The sequence below is a fragment of the Microcebus murinus genome, chromosome 9, assembly GCF_040939455.1.
Source record: "Microcebus murinus isolate Inina chromosome 9, M.murinus_Inina_mat1.0, whole genome shotgun sequence".
Lineage (NCBI taxonomy): Eukaryota > Metazoa > Chordata > Mammalia > Primates > Cheirogaleidae > Microcebus > Microcebus murinus.
The window spans coordinates 61,853,737-61,870,978 of record NC_134112.1 but is presented as its reverse complement, the minus strand read 5'-3'; the positions used below and the strand labels follow the sequence as shown (position 1 = coordinate 61,870,978).

Here is a 17,242-nt window from a genome sequence, read left to right as displayed (position 1 = left end):
AGCCTGAACAAGAGTGAGACCCTGTCTCTATAAAAAATAGAAAAAATAGCCAGGCTTGGTGGCATGTGCCTATAGTCCTAGCTACTTGTGAGGCTGAGACAGGAGAATCACTTGAGCCCAGGAGTTTGAGGCTACAGTGAGCTATGATCACACCACTGCACTCCATCCCAGATGACAGAGCAGGACCCTGTCTCAATAAAAAGAAAAAAGATAGCATATCCATGCAAGGCAGCTGCCATACTGTGCAGCTATACAAAGAACAGGGCACCTTCAGAAATACTGCATGGAGAAGGCAAATCTCTAACTTGGCTTTTTAAGTGAAAAAAGCAAGATGCTGAACAATTTATAATGTACCAAAATTTGTTTCTTGAAAAGGAGGACCTGGGTGATTATTACAATGGTGTGTTCACTTTGTGAAAATTCATCAAGCAGAACATTTATGATTTGTGTATTTTTCTCTGTGTGTCTACGTGTATATACGTTTGTGTGTGTATATAAAGGTTAACCCCCCCCCATAAGAAATTTCCAAAAAAGCAAGGAGACAATAGATACACATATGTTTATATATATAGAATATATTTCTGGAAGGAAGTTCAAGAAACTCAACATTGTTTGCCAGTGAGTGGGGACAGGGGGGATAGAGATAAGACAGAAGCTTTTCAGTACTATGTTTTTTTACAAATGCTTCCTATTGAAGAAGATAAGGAATTTTTAATGAAAATTTTGTAATAGTGTAGGAAATATTTATATTAAATGATAGCAGGGAATAGATTTGTGATAGGATTCCTGCTATATATCCTTTTTTTTTTGAGACAGTCTCGCTTTGTCACCTGGGCTAGAGTGCCTTGGCGTCAGTCTGGCCCACAGTAACCTCAAACTCCTGGGCTCAAGTGATCCTCCTGCCTCAGCCTCCTGAGTAGCTGAGACTACAGGCACGTGCCACCACATCCGGCTAATTTTTTCTATTTTTAGCAGAGATAGGGGTCTTGCTTTTGCTCAGGCAGATCTCAAAACTCCTGACCTCAAGTGATCCTCATGCCTCAGCTTCTCAGTGGGAGGATTACAGGCGTGAGCCACTGCACCCGGCCAGATTCCAGCTATATATATATCTTTAACATGTGTTTAAAAAAGGAATGGGAGGAAATAGAAAGTTAGATGTTAGCAAAAAAAGTTAGATTTTTTTTTCAGGAGATGAATCTGTGAATTTCCTTTTCCTTTCTCTCTAGTTTTCTCTATTTTCCAAATTTTCTATAATGAGTTTACAGTATTTTTCTGATTGACACATCGGCCAGGCGCGGTGGTTCATGCCTGTAATCCTAGCACTCTGGGAGGCTGAGGCAGGAGGATTGCTCAAGGTCAGGAGTTGGAGACCTGCCTGAGCAAGAGTGAGACCCAGTCTCTACTAAAAATAGAAAGAAATTAGCTGAACAACTAAAAATGTATATAGAAAAAATTAACCAGGCATGGTGGCACATGCCTGTAGTCCCAGCTACTCGGGGAGCTGAGGCAGAAGGATAACTTGTGCCCAAGAGTTTGAGGTTGCTATGAGCTAGGCTGAAGCCACAGCACTCTAGCCCAGGCAACAGAGCAAGACTCTGTTTAAAAAAATATATATATATATATGATTACCCCTTTTTTAAATGTTTGATGCCATTCTTTATAGTTATATGATATTGTTCTGTGTCTCCATCCCTTTTCCACAGATATTATTGTGTTACTCGTCAGTATATAAATACAAAAGGCTTTATGTATATAAAATATGGCTAGGCTTATATCATTCCAACAGGAGCACATGCTGTTACACTGAAGGAAGGATCCAGAAAGAAGAGAAAGATGCCTGTGCCACGTGTTGCAGCACCCTTTCTTTGCTATTGGTCATGGCTGTGGTGTCGTCTTGTTCTTTTTTTTTTTTTTTTTTTTTTTCTTTTTAGACTAGTCAAGTGCAGTAGTGAGGAGGGGGGAAAGTAGTAGAACAAGGAGTTCAATCTGTAACTGACTGTGAACAATCACGTGAGATAACTCACTACCTTCGGACCAGCCAATGTCGTCTTGTTCTTGTAGTCAGGTGTCCAAGACTATTTCAGTCAGACACTAGCTCATGATTGTCTTTCTACTTTTTTTTCCCAAAGAATAACTGCACAAAGACTCGCCCACCTGAATAAGTGCTTGATGAACTTTAAGCTAGGGAATTTCAGCTATCAGAAAAACCCTCTGAAATTGGGAGAGCTTCAAGGAAATCACTTCACTGTTGTTCTCAGGTAAAGAACTGCAGGTAGTAAGGCAGACCAGGGAGGGTCTGGCTGGGTCACCTTGAGTCTATTTGTGACGGTTGGTAACAAGGCCCAGGTTAGCTGCTACTGGCACAAGTGGCAGCAAGGGAAGGCAGAGCAAGGCCTGACCCTGAGGGAATTTGACACCCCACCCCTCTGAAAATGTAGCAGAATCTTTGGAAAGACACTGTCCTCTTCAAATACTGTGTTAAAAGACAAAGAGCCTATGATTCCACTTAGGTGAGATACCTAGAATAGGAAAATTCATAGACACAAAAAGTAGAATAGAGGTTACTAGGGAAGGGGGTAGGGAGGGGAATGCACAGTTATTGTTTAATGGGTACAGAGTTTCAGTTTGGGAAGATGAAAAGGGTTAGGAAGTAGATAGTGGGAAGGTTTCACAACAGTGTGAATTAATTAATTGTTTGATTTATTGAGATGGGGTCTGGCTCTATTGCCCGGGCTAGAGTGCCATGGCATCATCATAGCTCATGGCAACCTCAAACTCCTAGACTCAAGTGATCCTCCTGCCTCAGCCTCCCAAGTAGCTGGGACTATAGGCGGGCTTGACCATGCTCAGCCTGTGAATGTATTTAATACCACTGAATTGCATACTTAAAAATGGTAAATTAATGGTATGTATATTTCATCATAATTCTTTTCAATAAAACATAAGAGCCCTAAAGAGGTAGAGGGAAAGCTACAAGGGAGAGACATGGAAGCCAAGCCATAGTCATTTATGATATGTGTCCCTGAATGTGTTTGACTGTAATTTTGTTTTTCTGGATAATTTGGGCCCCTGCAGAAATATAACAGGAACTGATGACCAAGTACAACAGGCTATGAACTCTCTGAAAGAGATAGGATTTATTAATTACTATGGAATGCAAAGATTTGGAACTACAGCTGTCCCTACATATCAAGTTGGAAGGTTTGTATTTAATTTCTTAACTTTCATCTAAAAGAGCTCTCTTCTAACAAGTAGTTTTGTGTTTGGTAGTGTTTTTAGTTATTTCCGGATTCCCTCATGTCTGGGGCAAATGAACCACTTTGTCTTATAGCTTTTATTTTAAGATAATGTATGCACAAGGAAAAAAAAAATCAGAGTTCAAAAGGATATGACCTGAAAAGTAAGCTTTTCTCCCACCCTTGATAGCCCATCCAGAGGTTCTATATTAAAAACAAACAAACAAAAAAAAAAAGCAGGTCAGTTTTGGCACAGTAAGAGACCCAACAGTGGTCAATTCAGGTGAGACTCAGAGTCGCCAAAGATGATATATTTTACAATCTCTGTTACCAAGTTCATTAAACTTTGATCTGCCCTTCCCTCACACCTTAAAGAAAGTGGTAGAGTTTATAATTAGCAAAGTGGAATTTATTTTAAGAATGCTGATTCGCTTTTAGATACTAAGAAACCCCTCTAGGGTAAGTTAGCGTAGGAATCTCATGGGTAAATACTTGCGTTCATAAGCCTGCTTATGGAGTCCTGCTGCCCAGCAGAGACTGTGTTATGGAAAGCAGTTTTTCATGTGAGAAATAGAACTGTGGTAGTTACGAGCTGGGAGTGATCTGAGAGTTCATGTTCTTCCTTGTGTTTCAGATGCTTCATTTTAGCAAAGATGGAACTTAGGCTTTGGGAGGTCTGCCTGAATTCACTAGTTTGTCAGCTGTAGTCCTGAGAATAGAGTTTTCTTGACTTCCATCCAGTCCATTGTTTCAGCAGCTAGCTACAGGAAATTTATTCATGAGATTTTTTTTTTTTTTTTTTTGAGACAGAGTCTCGCTTTGTTGCCTAGGCTAGAGTGAGTACCCTGGCGTCAGCCTAGCTCACAGCAACCTCAATCTCCTGGGCTCAAGCAATCCTGCCTCAGCCTCCCGAGTAGCTGGGACTACAGGCATATGCCACCATGCCCGGCTAATTTTTTCTATATATATTAGTTGGCCAATTAATTTCTTTCTATTTATAGTAGAGACGGGGTCTCGCTCTTGCTAAGGCTGGTTTTGAACTCCTGATCTCGAGCAAATCCGCCTGCCTCGGCCTCCCAGAGAGCTAGGATTACAGGCGTGAGCCACCGTGCCCAGCCTGTTCGTGAGATTTTTAAAAGCACAAAATGATAAAATCTATCATGTATTTTCTCTACTTCTTTGAGGTGGTGTCGAGAAGGTTAAAGGCTCAGGTGAAATCAGACTTTAGTTCTGAGCCTCAAATTACTCATCTGTAAAGTGGAGGTAATAATACTAACTTCATAGGGTGATAAAAATGAAGTGAGATAATGTTTATACAGCACCTATTTCTATGCCTAGGTATATAGTAAGCACTCAATAAGTAGAAAGTAATATTTTAAAATTAAAGTATACTTCCTAGCACTCTGGGAGGCCGAGGCAGGAAGATTGCTTGAGGTCAGGAGTTCCGAAACCAGCCTGAGCAAGAGCAAGACCCTGTCTCTACTATAAATAGAAAGAAACTAATTGGCCAACTAATATATATAGAAAAAATTAGCTGGGCCTGGTGGCATATGCCTGTAGTCCCACCTACTCGGGAGGCTGAGGCAGGAGGATCATTTGACCCCAGGAGTTTGAGGTTGCTGTGAGCTGACACCACAGCACTCACTCTAGCCTGGGCAACAAAGCGAGACTCTGTCTCAAAAAAAAAAAAAAAAAAAATCAAGTATACTAACCAGAGAAAAAATTATTAAGAAGATAATTATAGTAATTAAGAATAATGACAAAATAATATGTTTTTAACCTTGCTAATGGTCAGAGAACATTGATAAAGATAATAAAAGAAGGTAATTATATTAAGGGACAGAATATTTAAGAGAGGATTGTATCAATCTATAAATTTGTAATTTGGTAGGAGGACAGCCATGGGACCCTGCAAATTTTGTACTTCAAAGATAATAGTTAAACAAAACCGATAACAAACAGGAATTCAGGGAATAAAAATTAACAAAATAGAAAAAAAGGAAATAGTTAAAATGAGATCAAATTATCCAGGAAGAAAAATTTTATAGCATACCTAAATGACAGTACAGAGTGAATTTAAAATTATAAATCATTCATTTCTGCATTGTAAGAATATTTCCTATTTTCGAAGAAACCTACTGTTAACCACCATAGACCCTCCAGAGGGAAGAAACAAATCCTCAGTTTATAGTTTAAAGGTAATAGAATGGTTTGTATCCAAGATTTTAAAAACTCTTACAATTCAATGACAAACCTATTCTAAAACTAGGCATAGGATCTAAATAGACCTGTCTTTAAAGAACACAGATAAATGGCCAGTAAGCACACAAAAACATGCTTAGCATCACTAATCATTAGAAAATGCAAATCAAAACCACAGTGAGATACCACTTCACACCCACTATGATGGCCAAAATGAAAAATATAGACAATAACAAGTGTTGACAAGGTTGTAGAGAAGTTGGAACCTTCATACATAGCTGGTAGAAATGTATAATGGTACAGCCATTTTTTTATTTATTTATTTTTTAATTTTTTTAATAATATTTTTTCTTCAATTATTTTTTATTTTTTTCTTTTTTACCCGTTGACCAGATAACTAGAAGGTACAGCCATTTTAGAAAACAGCCTAGTAGTTCCCCAAAAGTTTAAAGGTTAAATATAGAGTTACCACATGACCAAGCAATTGCATGCCTATACCAACAAGAATTGAAAGTCTTATGTTCACACAAAAATCTACACAAATGTTCATAGCAGCCAAGAAAGTGGAAACAATCCAAATGTCCATCCACTGATGAATGGATAAACAAAATTTAGTATACAGTGGAATATCTAGCAATAAAAGAGGATAAAGTATGGATACATTCTGCAACATGAATGAAAACATTATGCTAAGTGAAAGTAGCCAATCACAAAACGCCATATATTGTTTGATTCATTTATATGAAATGTCCAACACAGGCAAATCTAAAAAGAAAGGACAGGGCCAATTGGAGTGACTGCTGATGGGATAGAATTTCTTTTTAGAGTAATAATAATGTTCTAAAATTGAGGCCAGTCATGGCGGTTTATGCCTATAATCCCAGTACTTAGGGAGGCCTAGGTGGGAGGGTTGCTTAAGGCAAAGAGTTCCAGACCAGCCTAGGCATATGTTGCCATCTCTACAAAAAGTTTTTTTAAAAAACTTTAGCCAACCTGGTGGCTCGTGCCTATAGTCCTAGCTACTGAGGAGGCTGAGATGAGAGGATCACTTGAACCTGGGAGTTTGAGGTTGCATCAAGCTATAATTGTGCCACAAAATTTTGAGATACAATTCACCACTTGTACCCCTAAATCTATCAAAAATTTAAAGCCACCCACAATGAGGTATCATTTCACACCCATAAGGATGGCTGTTATCAAAAAAAATAAGTGTTAGTAAAGAAAGATGTAGAGAAATTGGAACCCTGTGCTTTGCTGGTGGGAATGTAAAATGGGGCAACCCTTGTACAAAACAGTATGGTGATTCTTTAAAAAATTAAATATAGATTATGTTATGATCCAGTAATTCCACTTCTGGGTATATATCCAAAAGAAATGAAAGCAGGAATTCAAACAGATACTTGTGCACTCATGTTCATGATAGCATTATTCACAATAGCCAAACAGTGGAAGCAACTCAAGTGTCCATCAAAAAAATACATAGTACATACATACAATAGAAATATAAGTCAGCCTTTAAATATAAGAAAATTTTGACACATGAATAATCCTTGAAAACTTTATGTTAACGGACATAAACCAGTCATAAAGTAGCAAATACTGTATGATTTCTCTCAAATGAGGTTCCTAGGTTAATCAAAGTGATAGAAAGTAGAATGGTGGTTGCCAGGCATTCGAGGAGGTATGGAAAGGGAGATATTGTTTAACGGGTACAGAGTTTTAGTTGGGGAAGATTAAAAAGTTCTGGAGATGGATGGTGGTCATGGTTGCACAATAGTGTAAATGTGCTTAATGCCACAGACTATATACTTAATAATGGCTAAATTTTATGATATGTGTATTTTAATACAATAAAAGGAAGTATAAAACATCTTAATGTGCATTGTGCCAGATAGGATGACCTATTGTAAACCAAATCTATGCATATTTATATACTGAACCTTCACAGTATATAGTAGCATCTTCAAGGTATTGAGTTGCAAAGGTATATAGTTAGAAAACTATTTAATATATTATACCAGGTGTTGGTAAAGTTTTTCTGTAAATGGACAGTAACTATTTTAGGCATTGTAGGCCATCCAGGGTTTGTTGCAGCTACTCAGCCCTGGAGTTACAGTGCAAAAGGAGCCATGGACAATGAATGTAATGTAAATGTAAATGAATGAGCACTGCTGTTTTCCAATAAAACTTTATTTACAAAAATCAGGTGGCCAACCAGATTTGGCCTGCATTGTAGTGTTTTGTTTTGTTTTGTTTTTGAGACAGAGTCTCACTCTGTTGCCCGGGCTAGAGTGCCGTGCATCAGTCTAGCTCACAGCAACCTCAAACTCCTGGGCTCAAACAATCCTTCTGCCTCAGCCTTCCAAGTAGCTGGGACTACGTTGCTAAAGACTTATCCAGCTAAATAATGTATCATCCCAGGAATATACTTAATGACTGATTTAACATGGCTTGTCCTAGTGTAAGGATGGCCAGCAATAGGAAGTCAATTAATGTAATTTTATTATTGGATTGAAAATCCATAGTCTCATCAGTAGATACCAAACAGCATTTTAGACAAATTTTTTTTTTTTTTTTTTTGGAGACAGAGTCTCGATTTGTTGCCCAGGCTAGAATGAGTGCCATGGCGTCAGCCTAGCTCACAGCAACCTCAAACTCCTGGGCTCAAGCGATCCTCCTGCCTCAGCCTCCCGAGTAGCTGGGACTACAGGCATGTGCCACCATGCCTAGCTAATTTTTTATATATATTTTAGTTGGCCAATTAATTTCTTTCCATTTATACTAGAGACGGGGTCTTGCTCTTGCTCAGGCTGGTTTCGAACTCCTGAACTTGAGCAATCCGCCCGCCTCAGCCTCCCAGAGAGCTAGGACTACAGGCATGAGCCACTGCGCCCGGCCCATTTTAGACAATTTAATATCCAGAAATATCTTGGATCAATTAACTTAAAAGTGAAAATTAAAACCATAATTAACTGGAATAACAGAAAAATTAATAGAAGGGATTTCTATATTTTTTTGTTAGGGAAGGCCTTTCTAAGCAGACTCCAAGAACAAAATAACTTCTACATGGCTATAGTAAAATAAACATTAAAGGAAAAATTACATACACTTACAGATGCACCAAAAGAGTCACAAATACACTCTGAAGTGTTAGCAGTGCTTAATTTCTTAGAGATTGAAAAGCAGGTAACATTTCTTAAGTACTATTTAATTTTTTTTTTTTTTTTTAAGACAGAGTCTCGCTTTGTTGCCTAGGCTAGAGTGAGTGCCGTGGCGTCAGCCTAGCTCACAGCAACCTCAAACTCCTGGGCTCAAGCGATCCTTCTGTCTCAGCCTCCCAAGTAGCTGGGACTACAGGCATGCGCCACCATGCCCGGCTAATTTTTTCTATATATATTAGTTGGCCAATTAGTTTCTTTCTATTTATAGTAGAGACGGGGTCTTGCTCTTGCTCAGGCTGGTTTCAAACTCCCGACCTCAAGCAATCCACCCGCCTCGGCCTCCCAGAGAGCTAGGATTACAGGCGTGAGCCACCACGCCCGGCCTACTATTTAATTTTTAACAAGCATGTAATAACTTTTATAATCATCAAAAATAAAGATATTTGCATTTTGGCAAGAATAATAAAGAAGGATAAATTGCATTCTATTTGCCTGAGCAACAAGGTATTTAACATAAAGGTGAAATTTTTTGAGAAGTTTTAAATAAGTTTTGCCACATAAAGACTTAACTCTGATTTACATAGATAATACTTTGTATAACCACTTAAAGCATGACTAAGTAGGTTTATACTGTTGTAGTCTTTTAAAAGTGTGATATGATACTAAATGTTATCAGTTAAAGTTCTTTTTCTTTTACATTTGAAATCTGTAGCATATTAGTTTCTCTGCTTTTAAGTTTAATAAAATAATATAAAGTTAATATGGTTTGTTGACTCTTCAAAGATTTGTGCATATAAAGTTTTTCTTAATGCAAAATAAAGTGAAATAAATGCTGTTTAATTTTAGGGCTATACTACAAAATTCCTGGACAGAAGTAATGGATTTAATATTGAAACCCCGTTCTGGAGGTGAGGATGAAATTTATGTTAAGAAAACAAAGAGAATATTTGGCTAGGTATTCATGGAATTGCTTTGAATGAAGTACATGTGCAAATTGGGTTATTTCAGAATTTTCTTTGTTTTATCATAAAACCATGGCTATTTCTTTGTATTTTTCACAAGTTTTTTTGTATGCATTTAAGATGTAGTATTTATATCCTGTTTTTAGCTCTTTAGCTCATCTAATTTATTAATTCCCCTGTGTACACTGGCTCACCTATAATCCCAGCTCCAAAACCATATTGTATGGCCAGGCGCGGTGGCTCACACCTGTAATCCTAGCACTCTGGGAGGCCAAGGTGGGAGGATCACTCAAGGTCAGGAGTTCAGAACCAGTCTGAGTGAGACCCTGTCTCTACTAAAAATAGAAAGAAATTAATTGACCAACTAAAAATATATATACAAAAAATTAGCCAGGCATGGTGGCGCATGCCTGTAGTCCTAGCTACTTGGGAGGCTGAGGCAGGAGAGGAGGATCACTTGAGCCCAGGAGATTGAGGTTGCTGTGAGCTAGGCTGACACCATGGCACTCACTCTAGCCTGGGCAACAAAGTGAGATTCTGTATCAAAAAAAAAATATATATATATATATATACTGTATGAAAAGGATTTAATTACTTTACAAATTGTCAAAATAATTATGTACACTTAGGGTAATTATTCATTTGCAAACTAATAAAAGATAAAATTATCTAGTTTTGAGGAAACTAACCCATTAAATTTGATAATACAATGGAAAAGGAGAAGGAAGGAAGGACTATCAAGTTTTTGTTGAATCTACTAGGATGATGAATAGTAAATGGCTTTTATTGTTGGCCTGGGAGTGGTAGCATGTTGACAAAGCCATATAGTTTTGTAAACTTTCTACATTTCCCATCTTTTCATTTTCTGATGGCTATTCTCAGGTGAGCAGAAGCTCTTCATAGCACCTATGTTACAAATAGCATTTCCTAATTTTATTTTCTCCATGATGTGTACTTTTAAGTTATGGAAATTTGTCTTTTGGATAAATCATTTAATCATAGTTTTTTCTCTCCAGCCGAAAAAGGGTACTTGGTTAAATGCAGAGAAGAATGGGCGAAGACCAAAGACCCAGCCGCTGCCCTCAGAAAACTACCTGTAAAAAGGTGTGTGGAAGGGCAGCTGCTTCGAGGACTTTCAAAATATGGAATGAAGAATATAGTCTCTGCATTTGGCATAGTGAGTGCAATTTGTGAAGTCAGGCAATGACTTGAGGTGTTTTAATGTTTTCTGAATTTCATCTTGAAAGATTTTACTGAATTTTGAAAGACCAGAAGGTACATAAGGATCCTTTGGTGATCGCTGAGAGGTGTTTTACCTGAGTGATCCTTGTTCACACCCTGAATAGTGATGAGTGGGTGGATGGGTGTCGTGGCCCATTTGCAGGACAGAAGATGAACACAACACAAAATACAAACGCAGAACACAAAAACGCAGACACACATACAGATGGTTGACTCGAGTAATAATACACTGGGTCAGTTTTATTTCTATACTCTAAAAGATTAAAGTTAGTTCCTTGTATGTAACCACCCAGGTGTGGCAGCGATAGCCATAAATTCCGGAATGCGTAGCCTTAGGGAAGCAGATATCCCCTGGCTCAGAATTTCAAGGTGGTTGCTCTAGGCACTAGGCATAGATCATGGACCAGACTGAGATTAGCAAGGATGGGCAAGGCAAACCACAGGGGCATTTCTCATCCCCAGCTTCTCTTAAAGTGACCCCCCTAAGATCTTCAGCTGAACCCCAGTGGCTGTACCTGGCTTAAGTCACCCTCCCTTGAGGGGTCTTACCAGTCATTGATTAACTAGCCATCTTATGGGGTGTACGCAGCAATCACAGGAACAATGTGTTTATCTTGTGGCCTCCAGACCCCCAATGATGTGGGGTGGGGTAGCTCTTGCTTACTTGGAACTCAGGTCCCTTGTTATGCCTCTAGGCAACACCTTGTTTTTATTATGCCTCAAGGCAACAGGGGCCTTGTCCAAAACATATTAAATGCTCTGGGCAGAGCATGTACATTACTCACTAACTTTAATTCTTTTTTTTTTTTTTGAGACAGAGTCTCGCTTTGTTGTCCAGGCTAGAGTGAGTGCCGTGGCGTCAGCCTAGCCTCAAACTCCTGGGCTCGAGCGATCCTTCTCCCTCAGCCTCCCGAGTAGCTGGGACTACAGGCATGCGCCACCATGCCCGGCTAATTTTTATATATATATATATATATATATATATCAGTTGGCCAATTAATTTCTTTCTATTTATAGTAGAGACGGGGTCTCGCTCTTGCTCAGGCTGGTTTTGAATTCCTGACCTTGAGCAATCCGCCCGCCTCGGCCTCCCAGAGAGCTAGGATTACAGGCGTGAGCCACCGTGCCCGGCCTTTTAATTCTTAAACTAGGAAAATATATGTCAGTCCCCTACAGATGGGGGTGTTATTTACATTGATGGCACAAGAAAAACAGTAATGTAGAAAATGTGATCTCCAGAGGAAGTTTAAGTTCAGTCTCTTGGTATTTGAGAAATTCTGAATCTACTGTACAGTCATTTCTTCATCATTCACCATCACCACAACTTGAACTGCCTTAGTGTGAGGGCTAGACAATAAGCAGTCTAAATAGTTGCATTTTAGTCTGGTTTCATCAGGGTGGTTCAAGAGTAGGTACCATGTTGCTAAGTGTAGCCTGTGCCAGTATTTCGATATGTATAATCCAGGATACCTTAAAATGTATCCCTAAACTTAGGTCTTAGTTACTTTCCCCTAGATGTACAAAAAAGCAGGATTCTTGCTGCATGAAATTAGTTGTCAGTTCAATCATTTAGGTTTTCTCCTTCCATAGAACTTTTGGGGAGAAACTACTGTTAGCTCTATAATTGATGTGTAAATTCCTTCGGTTTTAAGTCAGTCTTTGATGTAGAGTATAAAATCCATACCATTTGCTTTAAGTGGCATGATTGTGCGCATTGTGAATACAAAATGTGAACTGCTACAGCTGTTGATGACTGATAACACCCCTTAGTACTGATAATGCCCCTTAGTTTCAGGAGTTCTATCTCTAATATTTAATGCTCTGTATCAGTCACTATTTTATTTTTTTACTTCAAAATATTAAGGAGGTACACATTTTTTTATGTGGATAGCTTTTTTTATTTTTAATTTTTTTAGAAAATATAGACAGGGCCTTGATCTTGCTCAGGTCTTGAACTCCTGGCCTCAAGTAATCCTCCTGCCTCAGCCTCCCAGAATAGCTTTTATGATGCTTTAGTCAGGGCTATAAGTGTACTCATCACCCAAATAGTATTCATTGTACCTATTAAGTAGGTTTTTACCCCTTCCCTCCTACCTCTGCCCTTTCTGATTTCCAATGATTTTTACTTCTTTCTGTGCCCATATATGTCCATCAGTTAGTTCCACATTATTAGAGAGTACACGTTTCCATTCTTGAGATACTTCACTTAGGCTGATGGTTTCCAGTTCTATCCAAATTGCTGCTAAAGACATTAATTCATTTCTTTTTGTGGCTGGGTAGTACTCCATGGGTGGGTGTGTGTGTGTGTGTGTGTGTGTGTGTGTGTGTGTGTGTGTGTGTGTGTGTGTGTGTGCGCGCGTACACACACACATACATACCACATTTTGTTATTAGGATTTCTATAGGTTATTAGTAAAATGAGAGATTTAAAGTATAAGTTTCTTACACTAGGATCACTACTAAACAAGCAAGATATCTTGGAAAGTACAGTACTTTTTATATTCAGAATATTTTTTCTTGCCTATTTTACTTCCCTTCAGATACCAAGAAATAATCGCTTAATGTATATTCATAGCTATCAAAGCTATGTGTGGAATAACATGGTGAGCAAGAGGATAGAAGACTACGGATTGAAACCTATTCCAGGAGACCTTGTGCTCAAAGGAGGTAAAAAGGCAAATGGTATTATTATTCAATCAAACTAGGAGTCAGTTACTTGACACTAGAGGCTTTGCAATCCAGTCTGGCTACTAGTTAACAAAGAGAGATGTTTAGTGAGTTTTAGATGGAGGTCCACATAAGTTCAGACTGGCTAGTTTGTGTCTTTAATAAAAAAATATACATCTGGTTTAGAGTAGTGCCTGACTCACTCACTCTGGGCCTCCCTTTTCTCAACTAGAATAGGATTTGGGCTAAATGATGGCTAAAACCATTTCCAAACTTTAATCTGGGTCTAGCAAATATGTACACTTCTGGATGTGTTTCAGCCTCTCAGCCTGTCGTCAGCCTGTATTAGAGTTTCTTCAAGTTAGTACCAGACTGGAGCTAACTTTACATGTGGGCCGTGATAGAATGGGCGTTTAGTGTGTACTGTGCCCAAAATGTTCATAAGACAGCACTAATAGCCCATCTGCCGTGCAACCCTCACTGTGTGCCAGGCCTTGGCACTAAGCCCTTTATCTGCATCTTCTAGTTTAAAGCTGACAGTATTAGTGTGAAGCATTTTCTCTGTTTTTCAGATGAGTTTTATTCACTTGCCCACCATTCCACAGCTGGTTTATAAAAAAGAAAAAAGAGCTGGGATTTGGAGTCATGTCTGCCCGATTCCAAAGTCTTGTTTCTCTGGCGTACCTGGCTATTTGCTGAATACACAGCCTACTTATCTGCAGGCAGACCCCATCCATTAAGGTTTTGAATTTGTACAGAAATTTTAATTGTTTTTTTCTGATTTAACATTTTTCCTCAGGCGATATTGATCACATCCAGTGTATTTTTAAGAATTTATATATATATATATATATATATATATATAATATTATATATATATTTTATATATATACACACATACATATACATATATATACACACACACACACCTTTTTTTAAAATTTTTTAGAGACAGGATCTGACTCTGTCACCCAATCTGGGGTGCAATGGCGTGATCTTAGCTCACTGCAGCCTCAAACTACTGGGCTAAAGCCATCTTCTTGCCTCAGCCTCCCCAGTAGCTGGGACTACAGGTGTGCACCGCCACACCTGGTTAATTTTTCTATTTTTTGGAGAGACAAGGTCTTGTTCTTGCTCATGCTGGTCTTGAACTACTGACCTCAAGTGATCCTCCTGCCTTGGCCTCCCAAAGTGCTGAGATTACAGGCATGAGCCACCGTGCCTGGCCTCTTTTAATGTCCCGTGTGCCACCATGTTTTACCTTCAAAATACAGGCAGGTTTTTTAAAATTATTTTCTCTTTTAGCAAAATGTATTCATGTATGATGGCTTTCCAAATAGTATTTTATGGTATAATGGCTTTTTAAATAGTCTTTCATGGTATTAAGAAGGTTAAAGGAGCTGATTTTAAAAAGCAGGCATTCCTGGCCGGGCGCGGTGGCTCACGCCAGTAATCCTAGCACTCTAGGAGGCTGAGGCGGGTGGATTGCTCGAGTTCAGGAGTTTGAAACCAGCCTGAGCAAGAGCAAGACCCTGTCTCTACTATAAATAGAAAGAAATTAATTGGCTAACTAATATATATAGAAAAAATAAGTAGGGCGTGGTGGCACATACCTATAGTCCTAGCCACTTAGGAGGCTGAGGCAGTTGGATTGCTTGAGCCCAGGATTTTGAGGTTGCTGTGAGCTAGGCTGACGCCACGGCACTCACTCTAGCCTGAGCAACAAACCGAGACTTTGTCTCAAAAAAAAAAAACAGGCATTCCTAAAAAATGAGTATACAGCTGAAAGATAAATATTTTTAAATTTTCACTACAAATTCTATTTTTTCAGGAGGTTGAGGTGAGACGATTGTATGAGTCCAGGAATTTGAGGTTACAGTGAGCTATGATCATTTCACTGCATTCCAACCTGGGCAACAGAGACCCTGTGTCTAAAAAACAAAAAATTCTACTTTTTCTAAATCCTTGATTTTTATTTCTTGGGTAGAGTAGAAAGGACAGAAGGGTGTGTATCCTAACTTAATTTCTTTAAGCTACCAAGGCCACTGAACCTGTATCAACTTAGGACTTGATTCTGATTTGCTTAGGTGTGTATAATTTTAGAAGATTGAGCTCATGCATATTGCCAATTTTCTTGATTTTTCTTCATTTATTGTTTACTTGTGAATTTGTAGCCACGGCCACCTATATTGAGGAAGATGATATTAATAATTACTCCATCCATGACGTGGTAATGCCCTTGCCTGGTTTCGATGTTGTCTACCCAAAACATAAAAGTAAGTTCCTTGTAGGGGAAAATAGTTAAAACAGATTTAACATAATTAAGCCACTGGCAGCCAAGAGTGGAGAAAGGAAAAAAAAATCAGTACTTTAAATATAACTTTAAAACTTTATTTTCTTTTTTTTTTTTTTTTTTTATTTTCTTCTCTTTCATGATTAGGGTATCCTTAGACAAAACTTTATTTTCATCAGACTTAAAAAGGTATTTAGATTTCAAACATGTATAAGTTGTCCTGCAACCAATTAAGCCGACCGTGCTCCTTTCCTCATGGGGGCCCGGTGTGCAGTGGCTGCAAACAGCAGCCTCCTTGGTAGTGTATGCAGCCTGTTGCTTGTATGGGCTGCTCTAAGGGACCTCGGAGACAGTCCCTTCCGATATATGTTCACGGGTCAGGCCTTGTGCTGAGAAAAGAAAGCAGATCTGTCCATAGGAGCAATTTAATGGGACTGACCCTAGAAGTTTCCTCCTAGCCAGGACTGGACTATATGTGGTATTTTCCTGTTAAAATATCTTTTTTCTCAAGAAGCCAGAATTATTTTACATTTCAATGTTATATTCCTTGAAATTTTATGAATTAGAGAATGATTAGGATTAATGCCCTTCTTGGATAATGCAAATATTTCTAGAAGGGTTTAATAGTAAATCTGTCATTTATATATTGATTAATTGAATCAAATTGCTACACTTATATGTGTTTGTCTTCACTGAGGGGAAAGGAGTTGAGGGATGGAGAGGAGAATGAATAAGGTAGATAAGGGAGGGCTGTGATGTGCCTAACCTGGGTAGAAACCAAGGAGAGCAGTACTAGGAACAAGTGAGAAGGAAGGCACTAAGAATCTAAAAGCCGCATTTCCTCTCTGTTTTGGTCAGGGTTCCCCAGAGAGACAGAACCAAGAATATATAGAGATGAAAAGGGATTTATTAGGGGAGTTGGCTCACTTGATTGTGGAGGCTGAGAAGTCCCACGACGGCCTGTCTGCAAGCTGGGGAACCAGGAAAGTTGGTAGCTTGGCTCAGTCCTCCTCATCCGAAGGCCTCAGCACCAGGGAAGCCAGTGGTGTAACTGTCAATCTGAGCCTGAAGAGAGGGGAGAGAACCTGGAGAGAGGGGAGCCGCTGGCACAAGTCCCAGAGTCTGTAGGCCAGATAACCTGCAATTCTGACATCCAAAGGCAGAGGAAGGACATCCCTGCTGTGGGAGAAAGGGAAAGAATTTGCCATTCTACTTTTTGTTCCATCCAGGCACCCAGCCTATTAGCTAGTGCCTGCCCACATTGAGGGTAGAGCTTCCCCACTCAGTCCAACAACTCATTCCAGTCTCCTCGGAAACACCCTCACGGACACACCTAATGCAGTGCGTTCATTCTCATATAATGCCAGACCACGTGGCATTTCAGCAGAAGAGGAATGCTTGAGAATAAATAATGTCTTACCCATTATCTGAGTACTTAAGCCAGTTGACACCCAAAATCAACCCTCACGGGGCCGGGCG

At 39.1% G+C, this 17,242-nt stretch overlaps 1 protein-coding gene and 1 non-coding gene across 5 annotated transcripts in view; both read left to right on the top strand.

Moving 5' to 3' along the window:
* PUS7 (pseudouridine synthase 7) overlaps positions 1-17,242 on the top strand; it is a 57,490-nt gene that overhangs the window by 34,156 nt on the left and 6,092 nt on the right. For 2 of the 4 annotated variants that reach the window (XM_012746685.3, XM_012746677.3), the window contains 6 exons: positions 2,130-2,258; positions 3,076-3,201; positions 9,446-9,507; positions 10,578-10,738; positions 13,344-13,470; positions 15,645-15,746. In XM_012746685.3, coding sequence (XP_012602139.2) covers positions 2,130-2,258; positions 3,076-3,201; positions 9,446-9,507; positions 10,578-10,738; positions 13,344-13,470; positions 15,645-15,746 — 707 coding nt within the window. The remainder of the gene's footprint in view (positions 1-2,129; positions 2,259-3,075; positions 3,202-9,445; positions 9,508-10,577; positions 10,739-13,343; positions 13,471-15,644; positions 15,747-17,242) is intronic. The other 2 variants (XM_012746693.3, XM_012746708.3) reach the window with 2 other exon arrangements.
* On the top strand, positions 15,984-16,118 carry LOC142873192 (small nucleolar RNA SNORA70). Its single transcript, XR_012921235.1, has one exon. It is a non-coding gene; the product is annotated as a small nucleolar RNA SNORA70 (small nucleolar RNA).